This window comes from Scyliorhinus canicula, chromosome 8, assembly GCF_902713615.1.
Source record: "Scyliorhinus canicula chromosome 8, sScyCan1.1, whole genome shotgun sequence".
Lineage (NCBI taxonomy): Eukaryota > Metazoa > Chordata > Chondrichthyes > Carcharhiniformes > Scyliorhinidae > Scyliorhinus > Scyliorhinus canicula.
The window spans coordinates 208,416-233,193 of NC_052153.1; the positions used below are offsets into that span (position 1 = coordinate 208,416).

At 50.9% G+C, this 24,778-nt stretch overlaps 1 protein-coding gene across 3 annotated transcripts in view; it reads right to left on the minus strand.

Annotated features, from left to right (window-relative positions):
• Positions 1-9,360: 9,360 nt before the first annotated feature.
• LOC119970046 (ADAMTS-like protein 1) overlaps positions 9,361-24,778 on the minus strand; it is a 343,924-nt gene continuing 328,506 nt past the window's right edge. For all 3 annotated transcript variants that reach the window (XM_038803988.1, XM_038803989.1, XM_038803990.1), the window contains 3 exons: positions 19,906-20,015; positions 18,347-18,567; positions 9,361-9,866 (listed from right to left, as the gene is read on the minus strand). In XM_038803988.1, the coding sequence (XP_038659916.1) occupies positions 9,760-9,866; positions 18,347-18,567; positions 19,906-20,015 (438 nt within the window). In that variant the 3' untranslated portion in view covers positions 9,361-9,759. The remainder of the gene's footprint in view (positions 9,867-18,346; positions 18,568-19,905; positions 20,016-24,778) is intronic.

The following is a 24,778-nucleotide window of genomic DNA, read 5'->3' on the forward strand; positions in this document are numbered from 1 at the left end:
GCTACCCGGCCACATCAAAATACTTAAACATCTTCCGGGAGGGTACTTGCTGCATGACCCTTGTCCCGCCTCCATTAAACCAGGAATTAGGCAGCTGGGGTCAGATTGGCCAGCCCATTTTGGGTGCTGCAATGAGTTTTTATGGATATGGTGCATTGAAACTTTGTGCTCTGAAGAATCAAGTCACAGGAAGAATACTGGCTGAGCATCACACTGGTGTTTAACCACTGGTCTTATGTAAATCAGAGGAAAAAATGAAACATTGGAATTAACTAAACATTTGTACTTGAGTTGAGTTGGTTCAAAAGAAATTACATAAATTGTCTTCTGGTAAATAACATCAGACTTTATCCAGCAACATTGCAATTAGAAGATATGTCACTGGGTCCTTGTCACACAATAAAACTAAATGTATATTCAGAATGAGTTCTAAAGGAGAGAAAGAATCAAATGATCTTGGAGTCTAGAACTAACTACACCCGGTACATACACGTGAATAAGAAACATAAAACAATAGTAAACTGATTATCTCATTTATGTTTCCTTTACCATTACCATGTAGTAAAACATGACCAAATGCTCCAATTAACCTCAAAAACTGAAATGAGCAAATTCTTCCCATAATATCAGGAATGCTACTTAACATAGTCTGTTTACTGATTTGTAAATGATTGCCTAGGATTAGATTATGTACACAGCAACTAGTCTGGCAAATCAGTCATTGGAAGGAATGAAACCGGGATAATATTTATGGAGAAGGCGGATTGGAAAAAACATCCTGATGTTAATACCCCAGTGCCTACCATATTGAGATGATGTGGAGATGCCGGCGTTGGACTGGGGTGAGCACAGTAAGAAGTCTTACAACACCAGGTTAAAGTCCAACAGGTTTGTTTCAAACACTAGCTTTCGGAGCGCAGCTCCTTCCTCAGGTGAATGGTGAGGTATGTTGTCATCAAACATACTTCTCCATTCACCTGAGGAAGGAGCTGCGCTCCGAAAGCTAGTGTTTGAAACAAACCTGTTGGACTTTAACCTGGTGTTGTAAGACTTCTTACTGTACCATATTGAGAATGTGGCAGTTATTTCACACATCCCAATGGTTGGGGATAAAACCTCCTGGCAGTGCAGCATACAAGAAAAAGTGAGAGAGTATTCAATGGAAGTGCTATTCAAATAAAAAAAATTAACTTCATTTGCAAAAATAAGCAACAACAAAGCTTTGGTAATAAGAAAATAAAAGTCTGCCAAAATGGTACTTTCTGGACATGATAATGTACAGTTAAGAGATATATATTGCACTGTTCAACACAACTTTCTAATAAATAGATACAGAGCTTATTTTACAAAGATCTTATCTTAAATTATACATAAATTTAGAGGTCTAACTTGCCCAGATTTCAGACCCATTTCCCTGAAAAGGAGAATTGCTCTTCCATTCTGTACAAAGTTAGAGTAATAATTGTTTTTAAAAATTTTAAATTACGGGGCAGCAAATGGTCTGGTCAGCATTTTTAACCGGTTAATAATTATTAACCTACACTTGATCACATCAAGATGTCTCCTGTGACTAGAAACCTATATGTACCCTATCTCACAAATCACAATAACTGTTAAACAGCATGACAATTCCATCCATTCGAGTAAGTGAATAATATTTTTACATTCTTAGAAATGCATACATTATAGAAACGAACAGCAGCTGTGTCACATAGACTCCGAAGCCATTGTTCATCCATGTTGTTTGACATGTTTCTGAACCACCTGATCAGATACATGGATTATCAGTGTTGTGTACTTGGCCCATTAGGACAGGTCAACGTGAGACTTGCCTAATTTAGTAATGCTGTCCGTGGTATGGTGCTGTTGGGGGTAGGGTGCTGTTGGGGTATGGTGCTGTCCGTGGTAGGGTGCTTTTGGGGGTATGGTGCTGTTGGGGGTATGATGTTGGGGGTATGGTGCTGTTGGGGGTAGGGTGCTGTTGGGGGTATGGCGCTGTCGGGGGTATGGCGCTGTCGGGGGTATGGCGCTGTCGGGGGTATGGCGCTGTCGGGGGTATGGCGCTGTCGGGGGTATGGCGCTGTCGGGGGTAGGGAGCTGTCGGGGGTAGGGTGCTGTTGGGGGTAGGGTGCTGTCGGTGGTAGGGTGCTGTTGGGGGTATGGTGCTGTTGGGGGTAGGGTGCTGTTGGGGGTAGGGTGCTGTTGGGGGTATGGTGCTGTTGGGGGTATGGTGCTGTTGGGGGTAGGGTGCTGTTGGGGTATGGTGCTGTTGGTGGTAGGGTGCTGTTGGGGGTAGGGTGCTGTTGGGGGTAGGGTGCTGTTGGTGGTAGGGTGCTGGGGGTAGGGTGCTGTTGGGGGTAGGGTGCTGTTGGGGGTAGGGTGCTGTCCGTGGTATGGTGCTGTCGGTGGTAGGGTGCTGTTGGGGTAGGGTGCTGTTGGGGGTAGGGTGCTGTTGGGGGTAGGGTGCTGTTGGGGTAGGGTGCTGTTGGGGGTAGGGTGCTGTTGGGGGTAGGGTGCTGTTGGTGGTAGGGTGCTGTTGGGGGTAGGGTGCTGTTGGGGGTATGATGTTGGGGGTAGGGTGCTGTTGGGGGTAGGGTGCTGTTGGTGGTATGGTGTTGGGGGTAGGGTGCTGTTGGGGGTAGGGTGCTGTTGGGGGTAGGGTGCTGTTGGGGGTAGGGTGCTGTGGGGGTAGGGTGCTGTTGGGGGTAGGGTGCTGTTGGGGGTAGGGTGCTGTCCGTGGTATGGTGCTGTCGGTGGTAGGGTGCTGTGGGGGGTAGGGTGCTGTTGGGGGTAGGGTGCTGTCCGTGGTATGGTGCTGTTGGGGGTAGGGTGCTGTTGGGGGTAGGGTGCTGTTGGGGGTAGGGTGCTGTTGGGGGTAGGGTGCTGTTGGGGTAGGGTGCTGTTGGGGGTAGGGTGCTGTTGGGGGTAGGGTGCTGTTGGGGGTAGGGTGCTGTTGGGGGTAGGGTGCTGTTGGGGGTAGGGTGCTGTTGGGGGTAGGGTGCTGTTGGTGGTATGGTGCTGTTGGGGGTAGGGTGCTGTTGGTGGTAGGGTGCTGTTGGGGGTATGATAGTTGGGGGTATGGTGCTGTTGGTGGTAGGGTGCTGTTGGGGGTAGGGTGCTGTTGGGGGTAGGGTGCTGTTGGGGGTAGGGTGCTGTCGGTGGTATGGTGCTGTTGGGGGTAGGGTGCTGTTGGGGGTAGGGTGCTGTTGGGAGTATAGTGCTGTTGGGGGTAGGGTGCTGTTGGTGGTAGGGTGCTGTTGGGGGTAGGGTGCTGTTGGGGGTAGGGTGCTGTTGGGGGTAGGGTGCTGTTGGGGGTAGGGTGCTGTTGGGGGTATGGTGCTGTTGGGGGTAGGGTGCTGTTGGGGGTAGGGTGCTGTTGGGGGTATGGTGCTGTTGGGGGTAGGGTGCTGTTGGGGGTATGGTGCTGTTGGGGGTAGGGTGCTGTTGGGGGTAGGGTGCTGCTGGGGGTAGGGTGCTGTTGGTGGTAGGGTGCTGTTGGTGGTAGGGTGCTGTTGGGGTAGGGTGCTGTTGGGGGTATGATGTTGGGGGTATGGTGCTGTTGGGGGTAGGGTGCTGTTGGGGGTAGGGTGCTGTTGGGGGTAGGGTGCTGTTGGGGGTAGGGTGCTGTTGGGGGTAGGGTGCTGTTGGTGGTAGGGTGCTGTTGGTGGTATGGTGCTGTTGGGGGTAGGGTGCTGTTGGGGGTAGGGTGCTGTTGGGGGTAGGGTGCTGTTGGGGGTAGGGTGCTGTTGGGGGTAGGGTGCTGTTGGGGGTAGGGTGCTGTTGGGGGTAGGGTGCTGTTGGGGGTAGGGTGCTGTTGGGGGTAGGGTGCTGTTGGGGGTAGGGGCTGTTGGGGGTAGGGTGCTGTTGGGGGTAGGGTTGGGGGTAGGGTGCTGTGGGGGGTAGGGTGCTGTTGGGGGTAGGGTGCTGTTGGGGGTAGGGTGCTGTTGGGGGTAGGTGTGCGGTTGGGGGTAAGGGTGCTGGTTGGGGGTATGGTGGCGTTGGGGGGTAGGGTGCTGTTGGGGGGTAGGGTGCTGTTGGGGGTAGGGTGCTGTTGGGGGTATGGGTGCTGTTGGGGGTATGGGTGCTGTTGGGGGTAGGGTGCTTGGGGGTAGGGGCGTGGGGGAGGGGGGTGTTGGGGGTGAGGGGTGCTGTTTGGGGGTAAGGGTGCTGGTTGGGGGTAGGGTGCTGTTATGGGGTAGGGTGCTGTTGGGGGTAGGGTGCTGTTGGTGGTAGGGTGCTGTTGGGGTATGGTGCTGTTGGGGGTAGGGGTGCTGTTGGGTTATGATGCTGTTGTGGTAGGGTGCTGTTGGTGGTAGGGGTGCTGTTGGGGGTAGGGTGCTGTTGGGGGTAGGGTGCTGTCGTGGGGTAGGGTGCTGTTGGGGGTAGGGTGCTGTTGGGCGTAGGGTGCTGTTGGGGGTAGGGTGCTGTTGGGGGTAGGGTGCTGTTGGGGGTATGGTGCTGTTGGGGGTATGGTGCTGTTGGGGGTATGGTGTTGGGGGTAGGGTGCTGTTGGGGGTAGGGTGCTGTTGGGGGTAGGGTGCTGTTGGTGGTAGGGTGCTGTTGGGGGTATGGTGCTGTCGGTGGTATGGTGCTGTTGGGGGTAGGGTGCTGTCGGGGGTAGGGTGCTGTCGGGGGTAGGGTGCTGTTGGGGGTAGGGTGCTGTAGGGGGTATGGTGCTGTTGGGGGTAGGGTGCTGTTGGGGGAAGGGTGCTGTTGGGGGTAGGGTGCTGTTGGTGGTAGGGTGCTGTTGGGGGTAGGGTGCTGTTGGGGGTAGGGTGCTGTTGGGGGTAGAGTGCTGTAGGTGGTAGGGTGCTGTAGGTGGTAGGGTGCTGTTGGGGGTATGATGTTGGGGGTATGGTGCTGTTGGGGGTAGGGTGCTGTTGGGGGTATGATGTTGGGGGTATGATGTTGGGGGTAGGGTGCTGTTGGGGGTATGATGTTGGGGGTATGATGTTGGGGGTAGGGTGCTGTTGGGGGTAGGGTGCTGTTGGTGGTAGGGTGCTGTTGGGGGTAGGGTGCTGTTGGGGGTAGGGTGCTGTTGGGGGTAGGGTGCTGTTGGGGGTAGGGTGCTGTTGGGGGTAGGGTGATGTTGGGGGTAGGGTGATGTTGGGGGTAGGGTGCTGTTGGGGGTAGGGTGCTGTTGGGGGTAGGGTGCTGTTGGGGGTAGGGTGCTGTTGGGGGTAGGGTGCTGTTGGGGGTAGGGTGCTGTTGGGGGTATGGTGGTGTTGGGGGTAGGGTGCTGTTGGGGTAGAGTGCTGTTGGGGGTAGGGTGCTGTTGGGGGTAGGGTGCTGTTGGGGGTAGGGTGCTGTTGGGGGTAGGGTGCTGTTGGGGGTATGGTGCTGTTGGTGGTATGGTGTTGGGGGTAGGGTGCTGTTGGGGGTAGGGTGCTGTTGGGGGTAGGGTGCTGTTGGGGGTAGGGTGCTGTTGGGGGTAGGGTGCTGTTGGGGGTAGGGTGCTGTTGGGGGTATGGTGCTGTTGGGGGTAGGGTGCTGTTGGGGGTAGGGTGCTGTTGGGGGTAGGGTGCTGTTGGGGGTAGGGTGCTGTTGGGGGTAGGGTGCTGTTGGGGGTAGGGTGCTGTCGGGGGTATGGTGCTGTTGGTGGTACGGTGCTGTTGGGGGTAGGGTGCTGTTGGGGGTATGGTGCTGTTGGGGGTAGGGTGCTGTCGGGGGTAGGGTGCTGTTGGGGGTAGGGTGCTGTCGGGGGTATGGTGCTGTCGGGGGTAGGGTGCTGTTGGGAGTAGGGTGCTGTTGGGGGTAGGGTGCTGTTGGGGGTAGGGTGCTGTTGGGGGTAGGGTGCTGTTGGTGGTAGGGTGCTGTTGGGGGTAGGGTGCTGTTGGGGGTAGGGTGCTGTTGGGGTAGGGTGCTGTTGGGGGTATGGTGCTGTTGGTGGTATGATGCTGTTGGGGGTAGGGTGCTGTTGGGGGTAGGGTGCTGTTGGGGGTATGATGCTGTTGTTGGTATCATTCACTGGAAGAAGACATTGTCAGACGTGTCTTAGAACCTTTTTTTTTAAAGATAAATTTAAAGTACCCAATTCCTTTTTTCCAAATAAGGGGCAGTTTAGCGTGGCCAATCCACCTACTCTGCACATCTTTGGGTTGTGTGGTGGCGTGACCCACGCAGATACGGGGAGAATGTGCAAACTCCACACGGACAGTGACCCGGGACCTCGGTGCCATGAGGCAGCAGTGCTAACCATTGCACCACTGTGTCGCCCGGCTTCAATCTCTTATTAATAACTTATAGTTAATTCTTATTCTGTCGAATGGTGGAGAGTGAAAGCAAAGCATTTCCTCGCTGAGTGAGAAATAGAATGGCCAGAGCTCCTCTGCTCAATCTGTGCTGGGAAATGGTATGTGGGTCGGGAGGCCTAAAGCAAGGACAAGGATATAGATGCCTAACATTCAACATCCTGGGGGTTACCATTGATCAGAAACTATACAGGACCCAGCCACATTAATACTGTGGCTACCAGGGCAGGTCAAAGACTAGGAATCCTACGGCGAGTAACTTACGTCCTGATCCCCCCCCCCCCCCGCTTCCTGGGCAATTAGGGATGGGCACAAAATGCTGGCCTAACCAGCGATACCCACATTCTGTAAATTAATTTAATACAAAATGTCATAGAAGCAAGGACCCGGGTTAACACTGCTGTCTCACAGTGCCAGGGACCCGGGTTAATACTGCTGTCTCACAGTGCCAGGGACCCGGGTTAACACTGCTGTCTCACAGTGCCAGGGACCCGGGTTAATACTGCTGTCTCACAGTGCCAGGGACCCGGGTTAATACTGCTGTCTCACAGTGCCAGGGACCCGGGTTAACACTGCTGTCTCACAGTGCCAGGGACCCGGGTTAACACTGCTGCCTCACAGTGCCAGGGACCTGGGTTAACACTGCTGCCTCACAGTGCCAGGGACCTGGGTTAACACTGCTGTCTCACAGTGCCAGGGACCCGGGTTAACACTGCTGTCTCACAGTGCCAGGGACCCGGGTTAACACTGCTGCCTCACAGTGCCAGGGACTCGGGTTAACACTGCTGTCTCACAGTGCCAGGGACCCGGGTTAACACTGCTGTCTCACAGGGCCAGGGATCGGAGTTAACACTGCTGTCTCACAGTGCCAGGGACCCGGGTTAACACTGCTGTCCCACAGTGCCAGGGCCCGGGTTAACACTGCTGTCTCACAGTGCCAGGGACCCAGATTAACACTGCTATCTCACAGGGCCAGGGACCCGGGTTAACACTGCTGCCTCACAGTGCCAGAGACCCGGGTTAACACTGCTGTCTCACAGTGCCAGGGACCCGGGTTAACACTGCTGCCTCACAGTGCCAGGGACCCGGGTTAACACTGCTGTCTCACAGAGCCAGGGACCTGGGTTAACACTGCTGCCTTAGTGCCAGGGACCCGGGTTCAATTCCGGCCTTGGGTGACAATATATCTTGAGTTTGCACTTTCTCCATGGGTTTCCTCCGGGTGCTCCGGTGTCCCCCACATTCTAGAGATGTGCAGGTTAGGTGGATTGGCCATGAAAAATTCCCCCTAGTATCCAAAGATGTGCAGGTTAGGTGGGGTTAAGTGCTAGGGCAAGGAAGGGGGCCAGGTGGGGGGTCGCTATCGGAGGATCGGTACAGACTCAATGGGCCGAATGGCCTCATTCTGCTCTGTCGTGATTCTATGATTCCATGAATTAGATTTTTAATGCTGATGAGTGATAAATATTGCTGGACAACAAGGTCTGTAAAACGTTGTTAAATGTCTATATCATGATTAATTGTCACTTTTGTTTAAACTAGTTTTAAAATATATATATTTTTTACAGGTTTCATGATATTTAAGCATCTACCTTTACCCCACAATTATGTCTCAATCTTTACTTTTCTCTGTGTACAATTTATTTAAGTGATTATCTTTTTCCTATCCTGATTGACTTGAACTGGATCTCCATGTGGGGAACTGCCATTAAACAAATGCTACCATCAATTGTACCGTGAGGCCGGTAACAGAGGTCACTAGACCTTTCAGAAAACCTTTCTTTGAGATCAATGATGAGACCCCTTACTTCTCTGCTGAACCCAAGTCCCGGAACAATATGAATGTATTTTTAATGATAACCATCCTGCGGCTGAAATCTTTATGAGTAATTGGCCTTTCTTTATTTCTCGGAATAGAGGGCAGAGGATTTAACTAAAACGCATGCTTGATGATGCAGCACATTGTTCCTCTGATGCTCCTGTTGTACAGCATAGAGAGAGAGAGACCAAGTCAGTCAAGGACTCTGAACGGACATCTCTTAGCCGCCTCATGGCAATGAGATAATTCAGGATGAGTAACCAGTCTGCTCTCACTGAGTGAAGTTAGTGAATGGTTGATCGCAGAACAGTTGGGTTTAGTAATGGTCAGTTTGTTGGTTGGTGGAAGGGTTCAGGGGAGGTTGGTACCCAGACCATAATATATTGAGAAGGGAAATATAGCTTTACATAAATGAATTGTGCGGTTTCAATTCTGAAATTGATATCCGAAATTAATCAACTATATCAGGTTAGCTATTCAGAACCTGGCAAAATATCCAAACAAAATATAGACTAGGAAGTGGGAGAGGGCATCACAAATGTTGGCAGGGATATTTTCCCAATGGGAGAGAGGACCCCTGGATAATTGCAGTTGAAAAGGACTTCACAATAAATCTGTAATGAGTAATGTGGAGTGATGGGAAAGGGTGATGTTTATTGTCTAAACATTTGTAACATTCCCCACAACCGAACAGATTTCCTCAAGAAAATGTATGTGGAGAAATCGTGCTGTTTCTTGCATCACCTGTTCACCCCATTTTTGTTATTGACTTTTGTTTCTTATTCTTTTAAATTGCTCCTGAATTTTCAATTTGCTGACCTAATTTCAGTGGGAGACTCTCCCTAATTTCAGTGGGAGATGCTCCCTAATTTCAGTGGGAGACGCTCCCTAATTTCAGTGGGAGATGCTCCCTAATTTCAGTGGGAGTCTTTCCTACTGAATTCAGGGCTTTGTTGGTCAGAAATATTGCCAGTGATTCTGATATCACTCAGACAGGATTAGTATCCTCATCCAAGATTGTTGATACATCATGTTCACTTGACCAGTTGGCTTAGATCTACGACAGATGTTGAATAAAGTAAATAACAGGATATTCTCCTAACCCTTCTCGCAGTAATACGGCATTTCCTTTCAAATTAAGTGGTACATTTGAACACTACATGTCATGCTTAAGTCTATTTGTTTCGATTTCCTCTTCAAGGATACAGCTAGGAGTCTTCTGGGAGTCTGCAATAAAATTGGATTCTTTGCAATATTCCATAAAAGGTCTGAACTGAAATTCCCACAAAAAGTAGTCCAAGTCTAATTTATTTATACAGTTCCCTTGGGCTTGACAGGTGAATAAAGGTAGTCAAAGTCATTCTAGAACTAGTCCATCACAAAAACCTTTGTTCAGCATCATGTCAACACCACGCCAGCACTCGTCAAAATTACTGCAGCATTCCTCCAAAGTAGAAAATTAATAAAGGAACGTAGTGTGTCTAAATGTATTGTAATAACTTTACAACTCCAGGAATATCCACCGACAGATTCTTTCCTATTCAAATTTTCTCTTCAAGCAGCCATGGAAATCTTTGTCTCTCTTTCAATATCAGGGAGCTCTGGTGAAATTTGAAAACAATTCAGCAATTTCAAACAGTCTTTCCCCATTGCTTCATTGAGAGTGGATAAATTATTGAATTCTCATCTTCAGACATCCCTGCATGATTTACAGCACCGCAGCTGGTATTGAGGCAGGATGCACAGTTTTAGTCTCTTCACCATTTCACAGTATCTGGTTGTGTCTCTGCATTCCGCTGGGGGGCAAGTAAAAACAAACATTATACACAACAATACGTTCTGTACCTTACCACAATACCAACAAATCTGAATTTGTTGTAATTCACAGAAAGAGCCCAGTCAATGGGAAACTTAGCAGCAAAGGTAACCAAATACCAGGGTGATTGTCATTATTTTAAACACTGTGTGGATCACTAATATTCATGTGTGATTTCACTGAAGTGTATTCTGCCAGTACAGTTCCGTGCTTCATGGGAATAAAGGTGACAATTCCCTCTCACTGCGAGCTGCAGATTGACATTATTGTCGGCAGTCCTGGAGACATTGATGCACAGAAACAAGTGCAGAGAAAAGTGATGTGACCATCAATTCACAAGACACGTGGTTGGAAGTGAACAATGGTTTTAATAGTCTTACAACTGAGCCTGCCTGTGACGAGATGGCACTATTGAGTTGAGAAGATATATACGGTGGCTCACCCTTGCGTGCAGTAGGCTGAGTTTCTGCTCCTCGGTAGTTTCAGCAGTACTTGATTCAGCCAGGTAGGCCTTGAAACATCTGAGCCAGTGTAGAAAGATTTCTTTTGCCTCTGCAACTTGCGGGTCAAGTTCTAGTCGATCATGTTTGAGGGCTGATTCCATAGTCGTTTTCTTCAAGTTTCCTAAGACTATTAAATTGATGTGACCATCAATTCACAAGACATGTGAAGTGAACAGTGGTTTTAATAGTCTTACAACTGAGCCTGCCTGTGACGAGATGAACTGGCAGCAGGCTCACAACTGCAGATCTTTATACTTCCAGTTAGTGGGAGGAGCCATGGGTGGAACCATGGGCGGAGCCAAGGGTGGAGCCCAGTACAAACTCCTGATCTCCCCCTATGGGCAGAGCCGCGCAACTGCTCGTATACCGAGCTTACCGAGACACAACACATACAATATAACACAGTGTGAATTACTAGGATTGTGATTCACCACATTCACCCCCTGTAAAAAATCAAGTCCAGCGGGGGTGATGGGTCTACAAATTGAGTCGGTCCGGCGGTCGAGTCGCCCTCTGAGATCTATGAAGCACCGGGGTTGCAGCCTCTTCTGGTGGCTGGGTGGTGGTGGTTGGCGAGGGTACCATGGCGGACTCCAGGGGTGATTCGGTCCGAGCTTCGCACCCGACTGGTTCGACTGGTGGCGGGGAGCACCGGAAACCCATAGGCGCGGAGGCGCAGAGCACGGGCAGTGAACCTGCAGGCGTGGGGGCGCCGGGCATGGGGGGTTGGGTGGGGTGTCGTGTGAGGGGTAACTCGGCGGCGGTGGTGTCGGAGTTGGATCCTGCAGGCGCCAGGTCCCGGAGGGAAACAGTGTCCTGACGGCCGTCAGGGTATTCGATGAACGCGTATTGGGGGTTCGAGTGGAGTAGGAGCACTCTCTCCACGAGTGGGTCAGTTTTGTGGGTCCGGACGTGCTTCCGGAGGAGAACCGGGCCCGGTGTCTTCAACCATGCTGGGAGCGAAACTCCCGTGGTAGTGTCCCTGGAAAAAACAAATAGCCGCTCGTGAGGGATCTGATTGGTGGAAGTACATAGGAGGGACCTAATAGCATGGAGCGCGTCAGGGAGGACCTCCTGCCAGTGGGAGGTCGGGAGCTTCCTGAACCGGAGGGTCAGTAGGACGGTCTTCCAGACCGTCACGTTCTCCCTCTCCATCTGCCCGTTCCCCCTGGGGTTGTAGCTGGTAGTCCTGCTCGAGGCGATGCCCTTGTCGAGCAGGTACTGATGCAGCTCGTCGCTCATAAAGGACGAACCCCTGTGGCTGTGTACGTAGCTGGGGAAACCAAACAGGGTGAAGACTCTATAGACTAGGTTTGTTTCTATTCTAAAAAAAGAAAAAAAGAAAAAAAAAAAGGGGCCTCACGGTAGCATGGTGGTTAGCATCAATGCTTCACAGCTCCAGGGTCCCAGGTTCGATTCCCGGCTGGGTCACTGTCTGTGTGGAGTCCGCACGTCCTCCCCGTGTGTGCGTGGGTTTCCTCCGGGTGCTCCGGTTTCCTCCCACAGTCCAAAGATGTGCGGGTTAGGTGGATTGGCCATGCTAAATTGCCCGTAGTGTAAGGTTAATGGGGGGATTGTTGGGTTACAGGTATACGGGTTACGTGGGTTTAAGTGGGGTGATCATTGCTCGGCACAACATTGAGGGCCGAAGGGCCTGTTCTGTGTTGTACTGTTCTATTCTATAGACACTGTGCAGGGCCCTAATGACTGTGTGGGAGGTCATATCTGGGCACGGGGTAGCAAAGGGGAAGCGGGAGAACTCGTCTACGACGTTTAGGAAGTACACATTCCGATTGGTCGAGGGGATTGGCCCTTTGAAATCGATAGTGAGGGGTTCAAAGGGCCGGGAGTCCTTGACCAGGTGGGCCCTGTCTGGTCTATAGAAGTGCGGTTTGCATTCCGCGCAGATCGGGCAGTCCCTGGTGATGGCTTTCACCTCCTCGGTGGAGAAAGGCAGATTTCGGGCTTTGATGTAGAGGGCGAGCTGGTTGACCCCCGGGTGGCAGAGGTCATTGTGGATGGCCTTCAGGCGGTCGTCTTGCGCGCTGGCGCACGTGCTGTGGGACAGGGCATCTGGGGGCTCGTTGAGCTTCCCCGGTCGGTGCATGATATCGTACTTGTAGGTGGAGAGTTCGATCCTCCACCGTAGGATCTTATCATTTTTGATTTTGCCCCTTTGGGAGTTGTCAAACATAAAGGCAACCGATCTTTGGTCGGTGATGAGGGTGAACCTCCTACCTGCGAGGTAGTGCCTCCAGTGACGTATCGCTTCCACAATGGCTTGTGCTTCCTTTTCGACCGAGGAGTGTCGAAGTTTCGAAGCGGAGAGAGTTCGGGAGAAGAAGGTGACTGGTCTCCCTGCCTGGTTCAGAGTGGCGGCGAGAGCGACCTCTGAGGCGTCGCTCTCCACCTGAAAGGGGACGGATTCATCCACCGCCCGCATGGCCGCTTTGGCGATGTCCTCCTTGATGCAGGTGAAGGCCTGGCGGGCCTCATCTGATAGAGGGGAGAGTGTGGCCTTAAATAGTGGGTGGGCTTTGTCCGCATACTGAGGGACCCACTGGGCATAATGTGAGAAAAACCCCAAGCACCTTTTGAGGACCCTGGGACGATGAGGGAGAGGGAGTTGTAAGAGGGGGCACATACGGTCCGGGTCGGGGGCCAGGACTCCGTTTTCCACGACATAGCCGAGGATGGCTAGTCTGGTCGTGCGGAAAACGCATTTCTCCGTGTTATACATGAGGTTGAGTTTTTGGCCAGTCTGGAGAAATCGATGGAGGTTAGCGTCGTGGTCCTGCTGGTCGTGGCCGCAGATGGTGACGTTATCCAGGTACGGAAACATGGCCCACAGCCCGTACTGGTCCACCATTCGGTCCATTGCTCGTTGGAACACCGAGACCGCATTTGTGACGCCAAAGGGAACCCGGAGGAAGTGGAAGAGGCGGCCGTCGGCCTCAAACGCCGTGAAGTGTAGGTCCTCCGGGCGGATTGGGAGCTGGTGGTACGAAAATTCAGATCTACCGTGGATAAGACTTTATAATGGGCGATCTGATTCACCATGTCTGCAATCCTGGGGAGGGGGTACGCATCGAGGAGCGTGAACCGATTAATGGTTTGGCTATAGTCCACTACCATTCGGAATTTTTCCCCGGTCTTGACGACCACCACCTGACCTCTCCAGGGGCTATTACTGGCCTCTATGATCCCCTCACATAGAAGCCTATGGACCTCGGTTCTGATAAACACCCTGTCCTGCAGGCTGTACCGCCTGCTGCGAGTGGCTATGGGCTTGCAGTCCGGCGTGAGATTGGCAAAGAGTGGAGGGGGGTCGATTTTTAGCGTAGCGAGGCTGCAGATAGTGAGTGGGGGTAATGTGAGGCTTTTGAGGTTGCACTGGAAGTCGAGTCCCAGTAAGAGTGGGGCACAGAGTTCGGGGAGTACGTATAGCTGGAAGTTCGAGTAGCTGGTGCCTTGGATCATTACGGGCGCGGTGGTGCGCCCTTGGAGGTGAACAGAGTGAGAGCCTGAAGCGAGGGAGATAGTTTGCCGTGCAGGGAAGATAGGGAGCGAACAGCGTCTTACCAGATCTGGGTGCACGAAGCTCTCGGTGCTCCCGGAGTCGAAGAGGCACGGTGTCCTGTATCCGTTGATTTTAACGGTCATCATCGAGTTGCGGAGGTGTTTCGGACACGACTGGTCCAACGTGACCGCACTGAGTTGCGGGTAGTCGGCGGCTTGATCAGCTGTGCTGGAGTGGCCCTGTGATGACTGCCCTCTGAGTTCGTAGTCTTCGAGGTGAGTTTCAGAGTTTGAAAAGGATGGATCCCAAGATGGCCGCCCCCGTGGATCGCACATGGCGGGCGGCGAGGAATATGGCATCCAAGATGGCGGCCCCCATGAGTCGCACGTGTCGGGTGGGGGCGGAGTCGGAGTACAGGCCGCAGCATTTCGGGGCCTACGAGTTTTGGAAACGAGTGCTCTGGGCTGCGGGAGAGTTTGGAGAGGGGGATTTCTTCGCCAGGCAGACCCGGGCATAGTGTCCTTTGCGACTGTAGCTGCTGCAGGTTGCTTTGCGGGCCGGGCAGTATTGCCGTGGGTGCTGGGGCTGTCCGCAAAAATGGTTGCGTAGTGGGTGGGTGGCCGCGCGGCACAGGCCTGGGCAGTCGCTGGTCGGGGGCCCAGGATGGGGTCGCTTGGTCCGCGGGGAACGAGGTGAGGCTGTGGAACGAGACCTCCATGGTAGTAGCCAATTCTACAGTGTCCTCCAAGTTCCGGGCCCCTGTTTCAAGTATCCGCTGGCGCCCATAGTTTGACCCGAGCCCTGCCACGTACACATCTCAGACAGCGAGCTCCATATGCTGTTCGGCTGATACAGCTCGGTAATTACAGTACCGAGCTAAAGCTTTTAAATCCCACAGGAATTCATCCAACGACTCCGCGGGGCGCTGGCAGCGGGTCGTAAAAATGTGGCGTGCGTAAACCTCGTTGATGGGCCTCACATACATTCGTACTAGCATGGCTAGGGCTGCCGTATACGAGTTGGTAGTATTGAGTTGAGAAGATATATACGGTGGCTCACCCTTGCGCGCAGTAGGCTGAGTTTCTGCTCCTCGGTAGTTTCAGCAGTACTTGATTCAGCCAGGTAGGCCTTGAAACATCTGAGCCAGTGTAGAAAGATTTCTTTTGCCTCTGCAACCTGCGGGTCAAGTTCTAGTCGATCATGTTTGAGGGCTGATTCCATAGTCGTTTTCTTCAAGTTTCCTAAGACTATTAAATTGATGTGACCATCAATTCACAAGACATGTGAAGTGAACAGTGGTTTTAATAGTCTTACAACTGAGCCTGCCTGCGATGAGATGAACTGGCAGCAGGCTCACAACTGCAGAACTTTATACTTCCAGTGGGAGGAGCCATGGGTGGAACCATGGGCGGAGCCAAGGATGGAGCCCAGTACAAACTCCTCATCTCCCCCTATGGGCAGAGCCGCGCAACTGCTCGTATACCGAGCTTACCGAGACACAACACATACAATATATCACAGTGTGTATTACTAGGATTGTGATTCACTTGGCTATGGCAGGTGAGGACCTTGAGAGGATTGTTATCACTAAGGAGGGAGTGATGGGCAAGCTAATGGGGCTAAAGGTAGACAAGTCTCCTGGCCCTGATGGAATGCATCCCAGAGTGCTAAAAGAGATGGCTAGGGAAATTATAGATGCACTAGTGATAATTTACCGAAATTCACTAGACTCTGGGGTGGTCCCGGTGGATTGGAAATTAGCAAACGTGACGCCACTGTTTAAAAAAGGAGGTAGGCAGAAAGCAGGAAATTATAGGCCAGTGAGCTTAACTTCGGTAGTAGGGAAGATGTTAGAATCTATCATCAAGGAAGAAATTGCGAGGCATCTGGATAGAAATTGTCCCATTGGGCAGACGCAGCATGGGTTCGTAAAGGGCAGGTCATGCCTAACTAATTTAGTGGAATTTTTTGAGGACATTACCAGTGCAGTAGATAACGGGGAGCCGATGGATGTGGTATATCTGGATTTCCAGAAAGCCTTTGACAAGGTGCCACACAAAAGGTTGCTGCATAAGATAAAGATGCATGGCATTAAGGGTAAAGTAGTAGCATGGATAGAGGATTGGTTAATTAATAGAAAGCAAAGAGTTGGGATAAATGGGTGTTTCTCTGGTTGGCAATCAGTAGCTAGTGGTGTCCCTCAGGGATCTGTGTTGGGCCCACAATTGTTCACAATTTACATAGATGATTTGGAGTTGGGGACCAAGGGCAATGTGTCCAAGTTTGCGGATGACACTAAGATGAGTGGTAAAGCAAAAAGTGCAGAGGATACTGGAAGTCTGCAGAGGGATTTGGATAGGTTAAGTGAATGGGCTAGGGTCTGGCAGATGGAATACAATGTTGACAAATGTGAGGTTGTCCATTTTGGTAGGATTAACAGCAAACGGGATTATTATTTAAACGATAAAATATTAAAGCATGCCGCTGTTCAGAGAGACTTGGGTGTGCTGGTGCATGAGTCACAGAAGGTTGGTTTACAAGTGCAACAAGTGATTAAGGCGGCAAATGGAATTTTGTCCTTCATTGCTAGAGGTATGGAGTTTAAGACTAGGGAGGTTATGTTGCAATTGTATAAGGTGTTAGTGCGGCCACACCTGGAGTATTGTGTTCAGTTTTGGTCTCCTTACTTGAGAAAGGACGTACTGGCGCTGGAGGGTGTGCAGAGGAGATTCACTAGGTTAATCCCAGAGCTGAAGGGGTTGGATTATGAGGAGCGGTTGAGTAGACTGGGACTGTACTCGTTGGAACTTAGAACGATGAGGGGGGATCTTATAGAAACATTTAAAATTATGAAGGGAATAGATAGGATAGATACGGGCAGGTTGTTTCCACTGGCGGGTGACAGCAGAACTAGGGGACATAGCCTCAAAATAAGGGGAAGTAGATTTAGGACTGAGTTTAGGAGGAACTTCTTCACCCAAAGGGTTGTGAATCTATGGAATTTCTTGCCCAGTGAAGCAGTTGAGGCTCCTTCATTACATGTTTTTAAGGTAAAGATAGATAGTTTTTTGAAGAATAAAGGGATTAAGGGTTATGGTGTTCGGGCCGGAAAGTGGAGCTGAGTCCACAAAAGATTAGCCGTGATCTAATTGAATGGCGGAGCAGGCTTGAGGGGCCAGATGGCCTACTCCTGCTCCTAGTTCTTATGTTCTTAAGCCCCAAAATCATCTAAGTGACAAGGCAGAATTATAATCCTTACACTGAAAAATAGGATCGAAACAGACATGAGCTCGGTCCCCAAAATGGCTAGAGTGGGCAGGTTAATTGGACAGTTAAAAGCATTCTATAGAGCTTTCCCCCCAGAGATTCAGTACGGTGTGGGACATACACTGTCTTTGGAAACAGCAGCACAGATTAAACTTCAGCATTTTGGACTCTCTTATTGCAGGATCCAGGTAAGTGACCATGAGGAAGCGGTGTTGGATTGGAACAATAAGGTTTAAGATTTACTTAACAACACACTCTACTTCCCAGATAGTCTCCCGCATCCGGCCCACAGTCGGGCTACCCCAGGGCTCCCCTGGTTAAGGGTTTTGAACCCCTCCCCCCTCATTGGGAAATATCATATTCAGCTGAGGCCACCTCATTGTCCAAAGCCTGTAGCCGACAGCCAGGTTATAACACTTAGTTTGACTTCTGCCTGTTGCTGACTTCCACAGATGAAATGTACCCTTGAACAGTTACACCCCTGTGATTTTAAAATGTTTCCTCTCTGAAACAGTTAATGCTGTCTTACTGAATCCCAGGTAATCCTCTTCATCGCTTCTCCGAAGACTGCTGTGAGGGACTGTGTGTTCTAGCAAGTCACTGCTGTGAATTCAGATTTTACCAATTCACTGAATGTGTAATCAACAATTTCCGGTTTTGTAACAAGTTTGTAACAGTGGGCTAAATAGCTGGCTTGTAAAATCGACTAAGGCCAACAGCGTAGGTTCAATTCCTGTACCGGCCTCCCCGAACAGGCGCCAGAATATGGCGACTAGGGGCTTTTCATTTAAAGCCTACTTGTGACAATAAGCGATTTTCGTTTCATTTTCATTTCAAGTCCACAGAGGCAGAAGTCCCGTCACCAGAATTCCTTTTATTTACAAACCCAACAGCTGAACAACCATTCAGTCTGCTCTCTGCACCGAGAGTACAGAGGATCTGACACTCTCTGTTACATACCCAGAAAGGGGTTCCCTGATTGGGCCACTAATCAGGGAACTCGTATTCTAATTGGCCAGTCTCAAAGGCCTGGCCAAAGTCATTACAGGTTTATAATGTGTCAATGACATACACAGCTGGTTAAAATAAAAATAAAATACTGTGGGTTCTAGAAATCTGAAATAAAAACGTTTTTCTTAAATTTCAAATTGCTGCCAAGCTGGAACTCACATTTTCCGCAGGGGGTGATGTTACACCTCTGCCAGTTCACTGGCCTCTCCTTCCAGGAGCAGAATTGGTCTCTCACTTGTTGGTTAGCCTGCAGATGCACACATTCCACCCGCCTGGACTGAAAGCCATAATTTCCACAGGAAGAGGTGCATTGTGTCCAGGAACTGCTGTGCCATTGGGCAGTACAAAGATCGGAGGTACAGTTCCGTCTGCTGAGGGGTCTAAAAGCAACAAGCTACGTTAACGTGTGCATTATAAAATAAACACGGTATTTTCAATTGCCTTCTGGGCTTGCTATCTTTTGTATACCAAGTTCAGCATCTTCGGTCTGAGAGCAATTGCCAATTAGAACCAAATTAGGCAGAGCCATTTGCTGCGTGCTTCTGGGAACCCAACTAAATTCTCAAGGCCATTTCCGCTGGATCCTCTCCAGCAACAGAAAGCAGGTTTCCTCCTGGTAGTTGAGCAGGATTGAACGAAGGCTGAAACGCAGTGTCCAAACTATTGTTCCACTCTTTCTTCCTGACATTTAATTAAATACGTAAATGGCTCATTTCCAAATCGACTGAAATTAAAATTGATGAGACTCAAATAGAAGAGGGCCCAGCGGAAACCTTCGCCCCCCCCCCCCCCCCCCCCCCCCCCTTTCAGTTACCAGCTGATCCACTATTCATTTCCAAGATTTTATGCATTGGTTTCAGATTTTTGTTACATTTCACTTAAAGATTCAATTGCTTTGTGTGAACTTTTACACTTCGGGTCTAGTTTACATCGGAATGGCCAAACTATGAGCCCACTGACTGATGTGAAATAGTGACAGCCAAGGCCATAGGTTCAACATCCCAGGTGTGGGGCATCTTTCAGAGAACCAGAAATTCAAGGCATGTGAGATGGTTCCATGCTCGACACTCAATGGGAAACGTTGAGAGGGAGAGGATCCAAAGGAGGGAAAATACCAAAGATGTGTGACTGGCAGAGAAGCATAAAAATATTTGTTCTTTAAAATATGTGAAAAGGTTAATATCACATAAAATGCTTCCAATGATGTGACATAGAGTCTGAAATAAATGATATCTGTGGTATAAAAATCATTAGCTTTGTGTGATTCTTACTCTGTCCAAACATTGGTCATTTGGAGTCTTGGCTGATTAGGTAAAAGTTACATTACATTTGAGAAATCTGACCGATTACATAAAAATGTACATTATTTGGATGTGTCCAGGGGCACGGTTATAGGACAGAGTTGAGATTTTTTTTCTCAGAAGATAGTGAGATTTTGAAGCTCTCTGGAAACGGGATCACTGAACATTTTTAAGGCCGAGTAGATATATTCTAGGCAACGGAATTGAAGGCTTTTGGGGGAAGATGGGAATGTGGAACTCAACACAAACAGATCATCCATAATCATATTGAATGGTGAAGCAGGTTTGAGGGGCCGAATGGCCCATTTCTGCTCCTATTTCATATGTTTCACCATAGTACTACTGAATGATCAAAAATAACAAATTCAGCACTAAAATACGGCCCAAGATCTCATTATAAATTAGTAGGTCAGATACCTGATGTCACTGCTGCATTGTTGAGAAGGTAACTTGGTTCCGTTCTGTGATTGACAGAAAACGTGACGACGTTGAACCCCCAGCCTCAGCCCGACACAGTGGCTAGTGCACTATTCAAAAGAATATTTTATGCCACAGTTTAATCCAATGTTATTGCCATGACTCAAATCTCTATTGGACATATAAGTACAACAGACAAAATTCTCAATAAGTGATTATAGTTAATCATTTATTTGTTAACTACCTGTAGTTTTAATCTATAAATTTATAATGAATAAAGGAGAGGGAAGACGGGTGTTTAACATCTGAACCAGTAGACTATGGCATCCATAATTTGGCCCCGCCATTTGTTTCAAACTCTCACTGTATCACAGGACAGTGTCAGTCTGACCACACCTCCTCTGAAAGGGTGGTCCCAAAGGAAATTCCGCAGCCAGGTCAGACTCTCGGGAGCTACCGCTGACCGGTGGTTACCTCCCCCGAGGGTGAAGGGGAGACCTGGCCACATTGCCAGATGTGTGGTTAGAGAACTCGTGATGGTCAGAGCCACCAATTGCTGCACAGAGGCCGCCGTCTACAACAGCTGCCGAGATCACTGGGAACCAGGGCGAGATTCCCGACTGCGTGGGGCTGTCACACAGTGAGAAACCCCATTGACCGGCCGGCGTAATGGAAAATCCTGCCGGTGGGTCAGGGCAGAAAGGTGGCGGGGACGAGAATCCAGCCCCAGGGCTTTAAACATGGGCACCCGGGATAAGGACTGTCTAATGTAGCTGAACTGTGTCAAGGCCCCAAAGGTGGCATCGATCCTGGTCACGTTACAGATACTAGGGCTGCCGGCTCTGTCGTGGACTATTGCACTCTCCAGCAACCCTGCACAGGGATCACGCCGCTGGTATTGTTTGACCTGTGTCGGCATATCGTGGGGACCACAGTGACTCTGGTAACGCCCGGGCAGCAGTCAAACTGTCTTCTCTCGGTTGTGCTCCAACGACTGGGGCCCAATTTTCTGCGATGAGACTGGTTGTGATTCCTCCATTTCAACAAGCTCAGTCTACACCTCCCGCTGCCTTGGGAAAGTGGGCAGCATAATCAAAGACCCCTCCCACCCAGGTTATTCTCTTCCATCGGTTAGGAGAAACAAAAGTCTGAGAACATGCACAAACAGATTCAAAAACAGCTTCTTCTCCTGAATGACTCTCTTATGGATAGAACTGAATGAAAAAAATGAAAATGAAAATCGCTTATTGTCACAAGTAGGCTTCAAATGAAGTTACTGTGAAAAGCCCCTAGTCGCCACATTCCAGCGCCTGTCCGGGGAGGCTGGTACGGGAACTCGTCACACATCTTCTCTATTCAGTAGTACTACACTAGTAGGCTTCACCCGATATCTATGTATTTACATTGTATATCTACCGTATGTCCTATGTTTTTGTATGTATGGAGCGATCTGTCTGAACTGTACGCAGAACAATACTTTTCACTGTACATCGGTACACGTGACAATAAAACAATTCTTAATCTAATTTAGGGTCACCATGTAACCTGGTGGTATTGGATGGTCAAGGGAATCCCCATCTTGCTGACATTCTCTGTTGCCACCCCCACCCATCCCTTGCACAGACATGGATTGCCAACTACAGCAGCTATGCTCATTACATACCTGGTTGCTGCTGCCATTGCGATGCACAGTGCTGACCAGGGTCAGCCCAGGGAGGATCCTACACTAGAGGAGACTGTCCTAGAAGAGCAGGGGCCAGCCGGTGAGGCTCCAGTGCTGCCTGTCCAACAGGCTTAGGAGGACGTGTGAAGGAGGCGACACATCTGGCCAAATCTATACCATCAGCGCCTGTACTTCGAGGCGCCTGTGGCACTGATGACTCCGGCTCACCAGGGAGACTGTGCACCATCTGTGCTGTGTGGCACACCTGCAACCATGGGGATTTGGAGGTGGACAAGCGCTTATTCCAGGGCTCGAGTGGGGACCCATTTGGGATCTTGCAGTCATCTACACACTGGTGCATCCTCACCGTTATAGATGTCCTACACACCCGGGCACCTACATACATCACCATTACCCTGACCAGGCCCACCAGGATGCCCGAGCGGCAGGATTTACCACCATCACTGGATTGCCCCAAGTCCAGGGGACAATCGATGTCCTGCATGTCCTCCTACTAGCACCAGCTCGACAGGGTGAACTCTAACTCTTCACCAATAGGAAGGGCTTCCACTCCCTGAACGTGCAATTGGTGTGCGATCACTAGCTGTACATCAAGCACGTTTGCGCCCGATACTCAGGCGGCATGTACGACACATACATCCTGCAGCACTTGGCGGTTCCTGGCACCTTCTAGGTGCTCCCTCGGGTGAGAGGTTGGCTATTGGGCGCCAAGACTTAAGAGGTGATGGCAAATAATGCCTGTACAGAGGCCCCAAACCAAGGCAAAAAGCTCACTCAGCAACCAGGAGCGTCAAGTGGTGTATCGAGACAAATCAAGATGCTCTTCTGATGACCAAACCGCTCTGCAGTCTAGCCTCCAGAGAGCCTTGAGCATCCTTCACAACATCGTGCAGCAGCAGGGCGACATGCTGGAGGAGGAGAAAGAACGACAGGCCTCACCCGAGGAGGAGGATGTGGATGGTGTCCAGGAAGATCCCAGCCTCGAGCCTGGGCTGGCAGGGTGGGGCAGGGCTGGCTAACATCTGATCCAGCCCATCGCATGTGGGACAACCTCATCACCAGCTGATTTACCAACTCAGAGATCAGACCACCAGCAGTTCCACCACCCTGTCCCTCCTCTTCCCCATCCCCGCCCCTGCCCCTCCCAGTCCATACAAAATCCACGTCCCCTCCAAAGCCACCCAGCCACCACACAACACCCAGCCCCAGCCCATCCGTCATGCCCGTGGAACAGAGGGCAGAGGCAGAATGGATGGGTGGCGCAAAATATTTTAATTGTGATCATTTACAATGATGTGTGCTCTTCCCATTTACTATCTCATATCTAATACACGGTTCCAGCTTGTGTGTAATCTGCCTTTCTGACCTTTCGTGCTGTACCGCTCCTTCCAGGAGTTACCCCAGACAGGGCTGCTTGTCCCGCCCTCTGATGCCCTTGACGGGCGTCCTTTGAAGGGCCTGGACCTGGATGGGCCTAGCCGAATTCCGGGTGATGGCGTGTCAGCTGTTCTGGCGAGTGCTCAGCAGGTGGGCCAGCGTCAGGTGGAGGGAATGTAGATGGGCTGAAGGGTGCCAGCACCTTCCCTGCAGGAGGCACCTGGATGGGCCCCATCACCTCGACCTCCCCTGGGGAACTCGCTGGCCCCCAGGTTACTCAGTCGGGCTGCAGGGAGGTTGGAGTGATCTTCAGGGGCCCCACCGTCACCTGGTGCTGCCAGTCCTGGAGGCCCATCCTCGTCTTCACCATAGTCTCGATCTCAGTATGCTGAGCCATGTCCCTCAGAGTATCAGATATCCCTCTTGGTGTCCGGTCATGATCCCTCAGCGTCCGACCAATGCTCCCAATATCCTCAGCCTCGAATCTTTGTGACTGGGCCAAGCTCTGGAGTGCCACATCGATGTCCACACGTGCCCGGGACAATGTCCACCTGTGACTGTGCCATCCTGTCCGGCACCTCAGACATAGACAGCAGTGTGCCCCAAGTCTTGGACATCTTGACACATGGTTCGAATGTCTTGCCCCAGGCCTTCCACCATGGATGCCACCCTTCCACGCATTGCCAACACCATCTCCTGCACCCGAAGGCGATTGGACTCCTCCAGCTAACCTTGCAGGAGCTGAAATGTCGCTGACACCCCTTCCTGTCGATTCTGGATCCAGGTCTGCATCTGCACGAGTGCTGGGATCATATTTTCCAGAAGCCAAACATCTGTCTTGGTGACAGCTGTTCCCTGGGATCGACCTCCGACCAGCTGAGTCCTCGGGAGTCCCTGCCTCCCCATGACGTGCTGTATTGTGTGTGTGGGTGCCCACCAGGGGGCGATAGTCTCTGTGATGTTGGACGGTGTTGGTGAAAGCAGTGCCGAGACGTGGTGTCTACCCCGGAGTGGAGCTCCGGGCGTCTGGAGGGTCTCGGTGAAGGGGGGTGGGGTGGGCAGTGGACAGCGGCCGTGGTCAGGCTGGCCTGGTCTGATGGTGATCCTGGAAGACAAAAGATAAGGGTTGAGATTGGAAAGGACTGGTCTGTGGGAGAGGGGAGACTAACTTGCCGTAGGGACGTCAGAGTTGCATTGTCCTTTCACTTGTGTGGATGGTGTTGAAATGGATTCCCCGACCTCTCCCCGACCTCTCCAGCAATTTGAAATGCACTTTCTTCAAACGGGTTGCGGACCCGTAGTTCCTTTGGGTCTTCTTCCACCCCTGGCGGTTATGGGCCGTTTATCTTTGGGGACACAGGAAGGCCACGGGCGCGATTTAACGAAGCGTAAACAGAGTCCTACTTGGGGGGCGTTTAGCGGGGCGTTTCTCCGAGCTTGTAGCAGCGGGAATGATCTTGTCAAACGGGACTCTGTTTTGATTGCTGTCATTACTGGGACGTGGATTTGATGTGGGGGGTGGGGGCGGAGTGAGTTGTTTTTGGATTGTGTGTGCAAGGCTCCTAACCAAGGAGGGGAATACATGTCTAAAGCAGGAAGGTTAAGTAGCTGGGACGTGATCAATTGCCCCTTTGTGTCCAAAAGGTTGGGTTGGGTGGGGTTACAGGGTTTTGGGAATAGGGTGGGGCTTGAGCCTAGGTAGGGTGCCCCTTCAGAGGGTCGGCGCAGACTCGATGGGCTGAATGGCCTCCTTCTATGATTCTATGTTTGTGGAGAGTGGGCTGTGAGGGAAAGGGCAGGTGGGTCATTGTT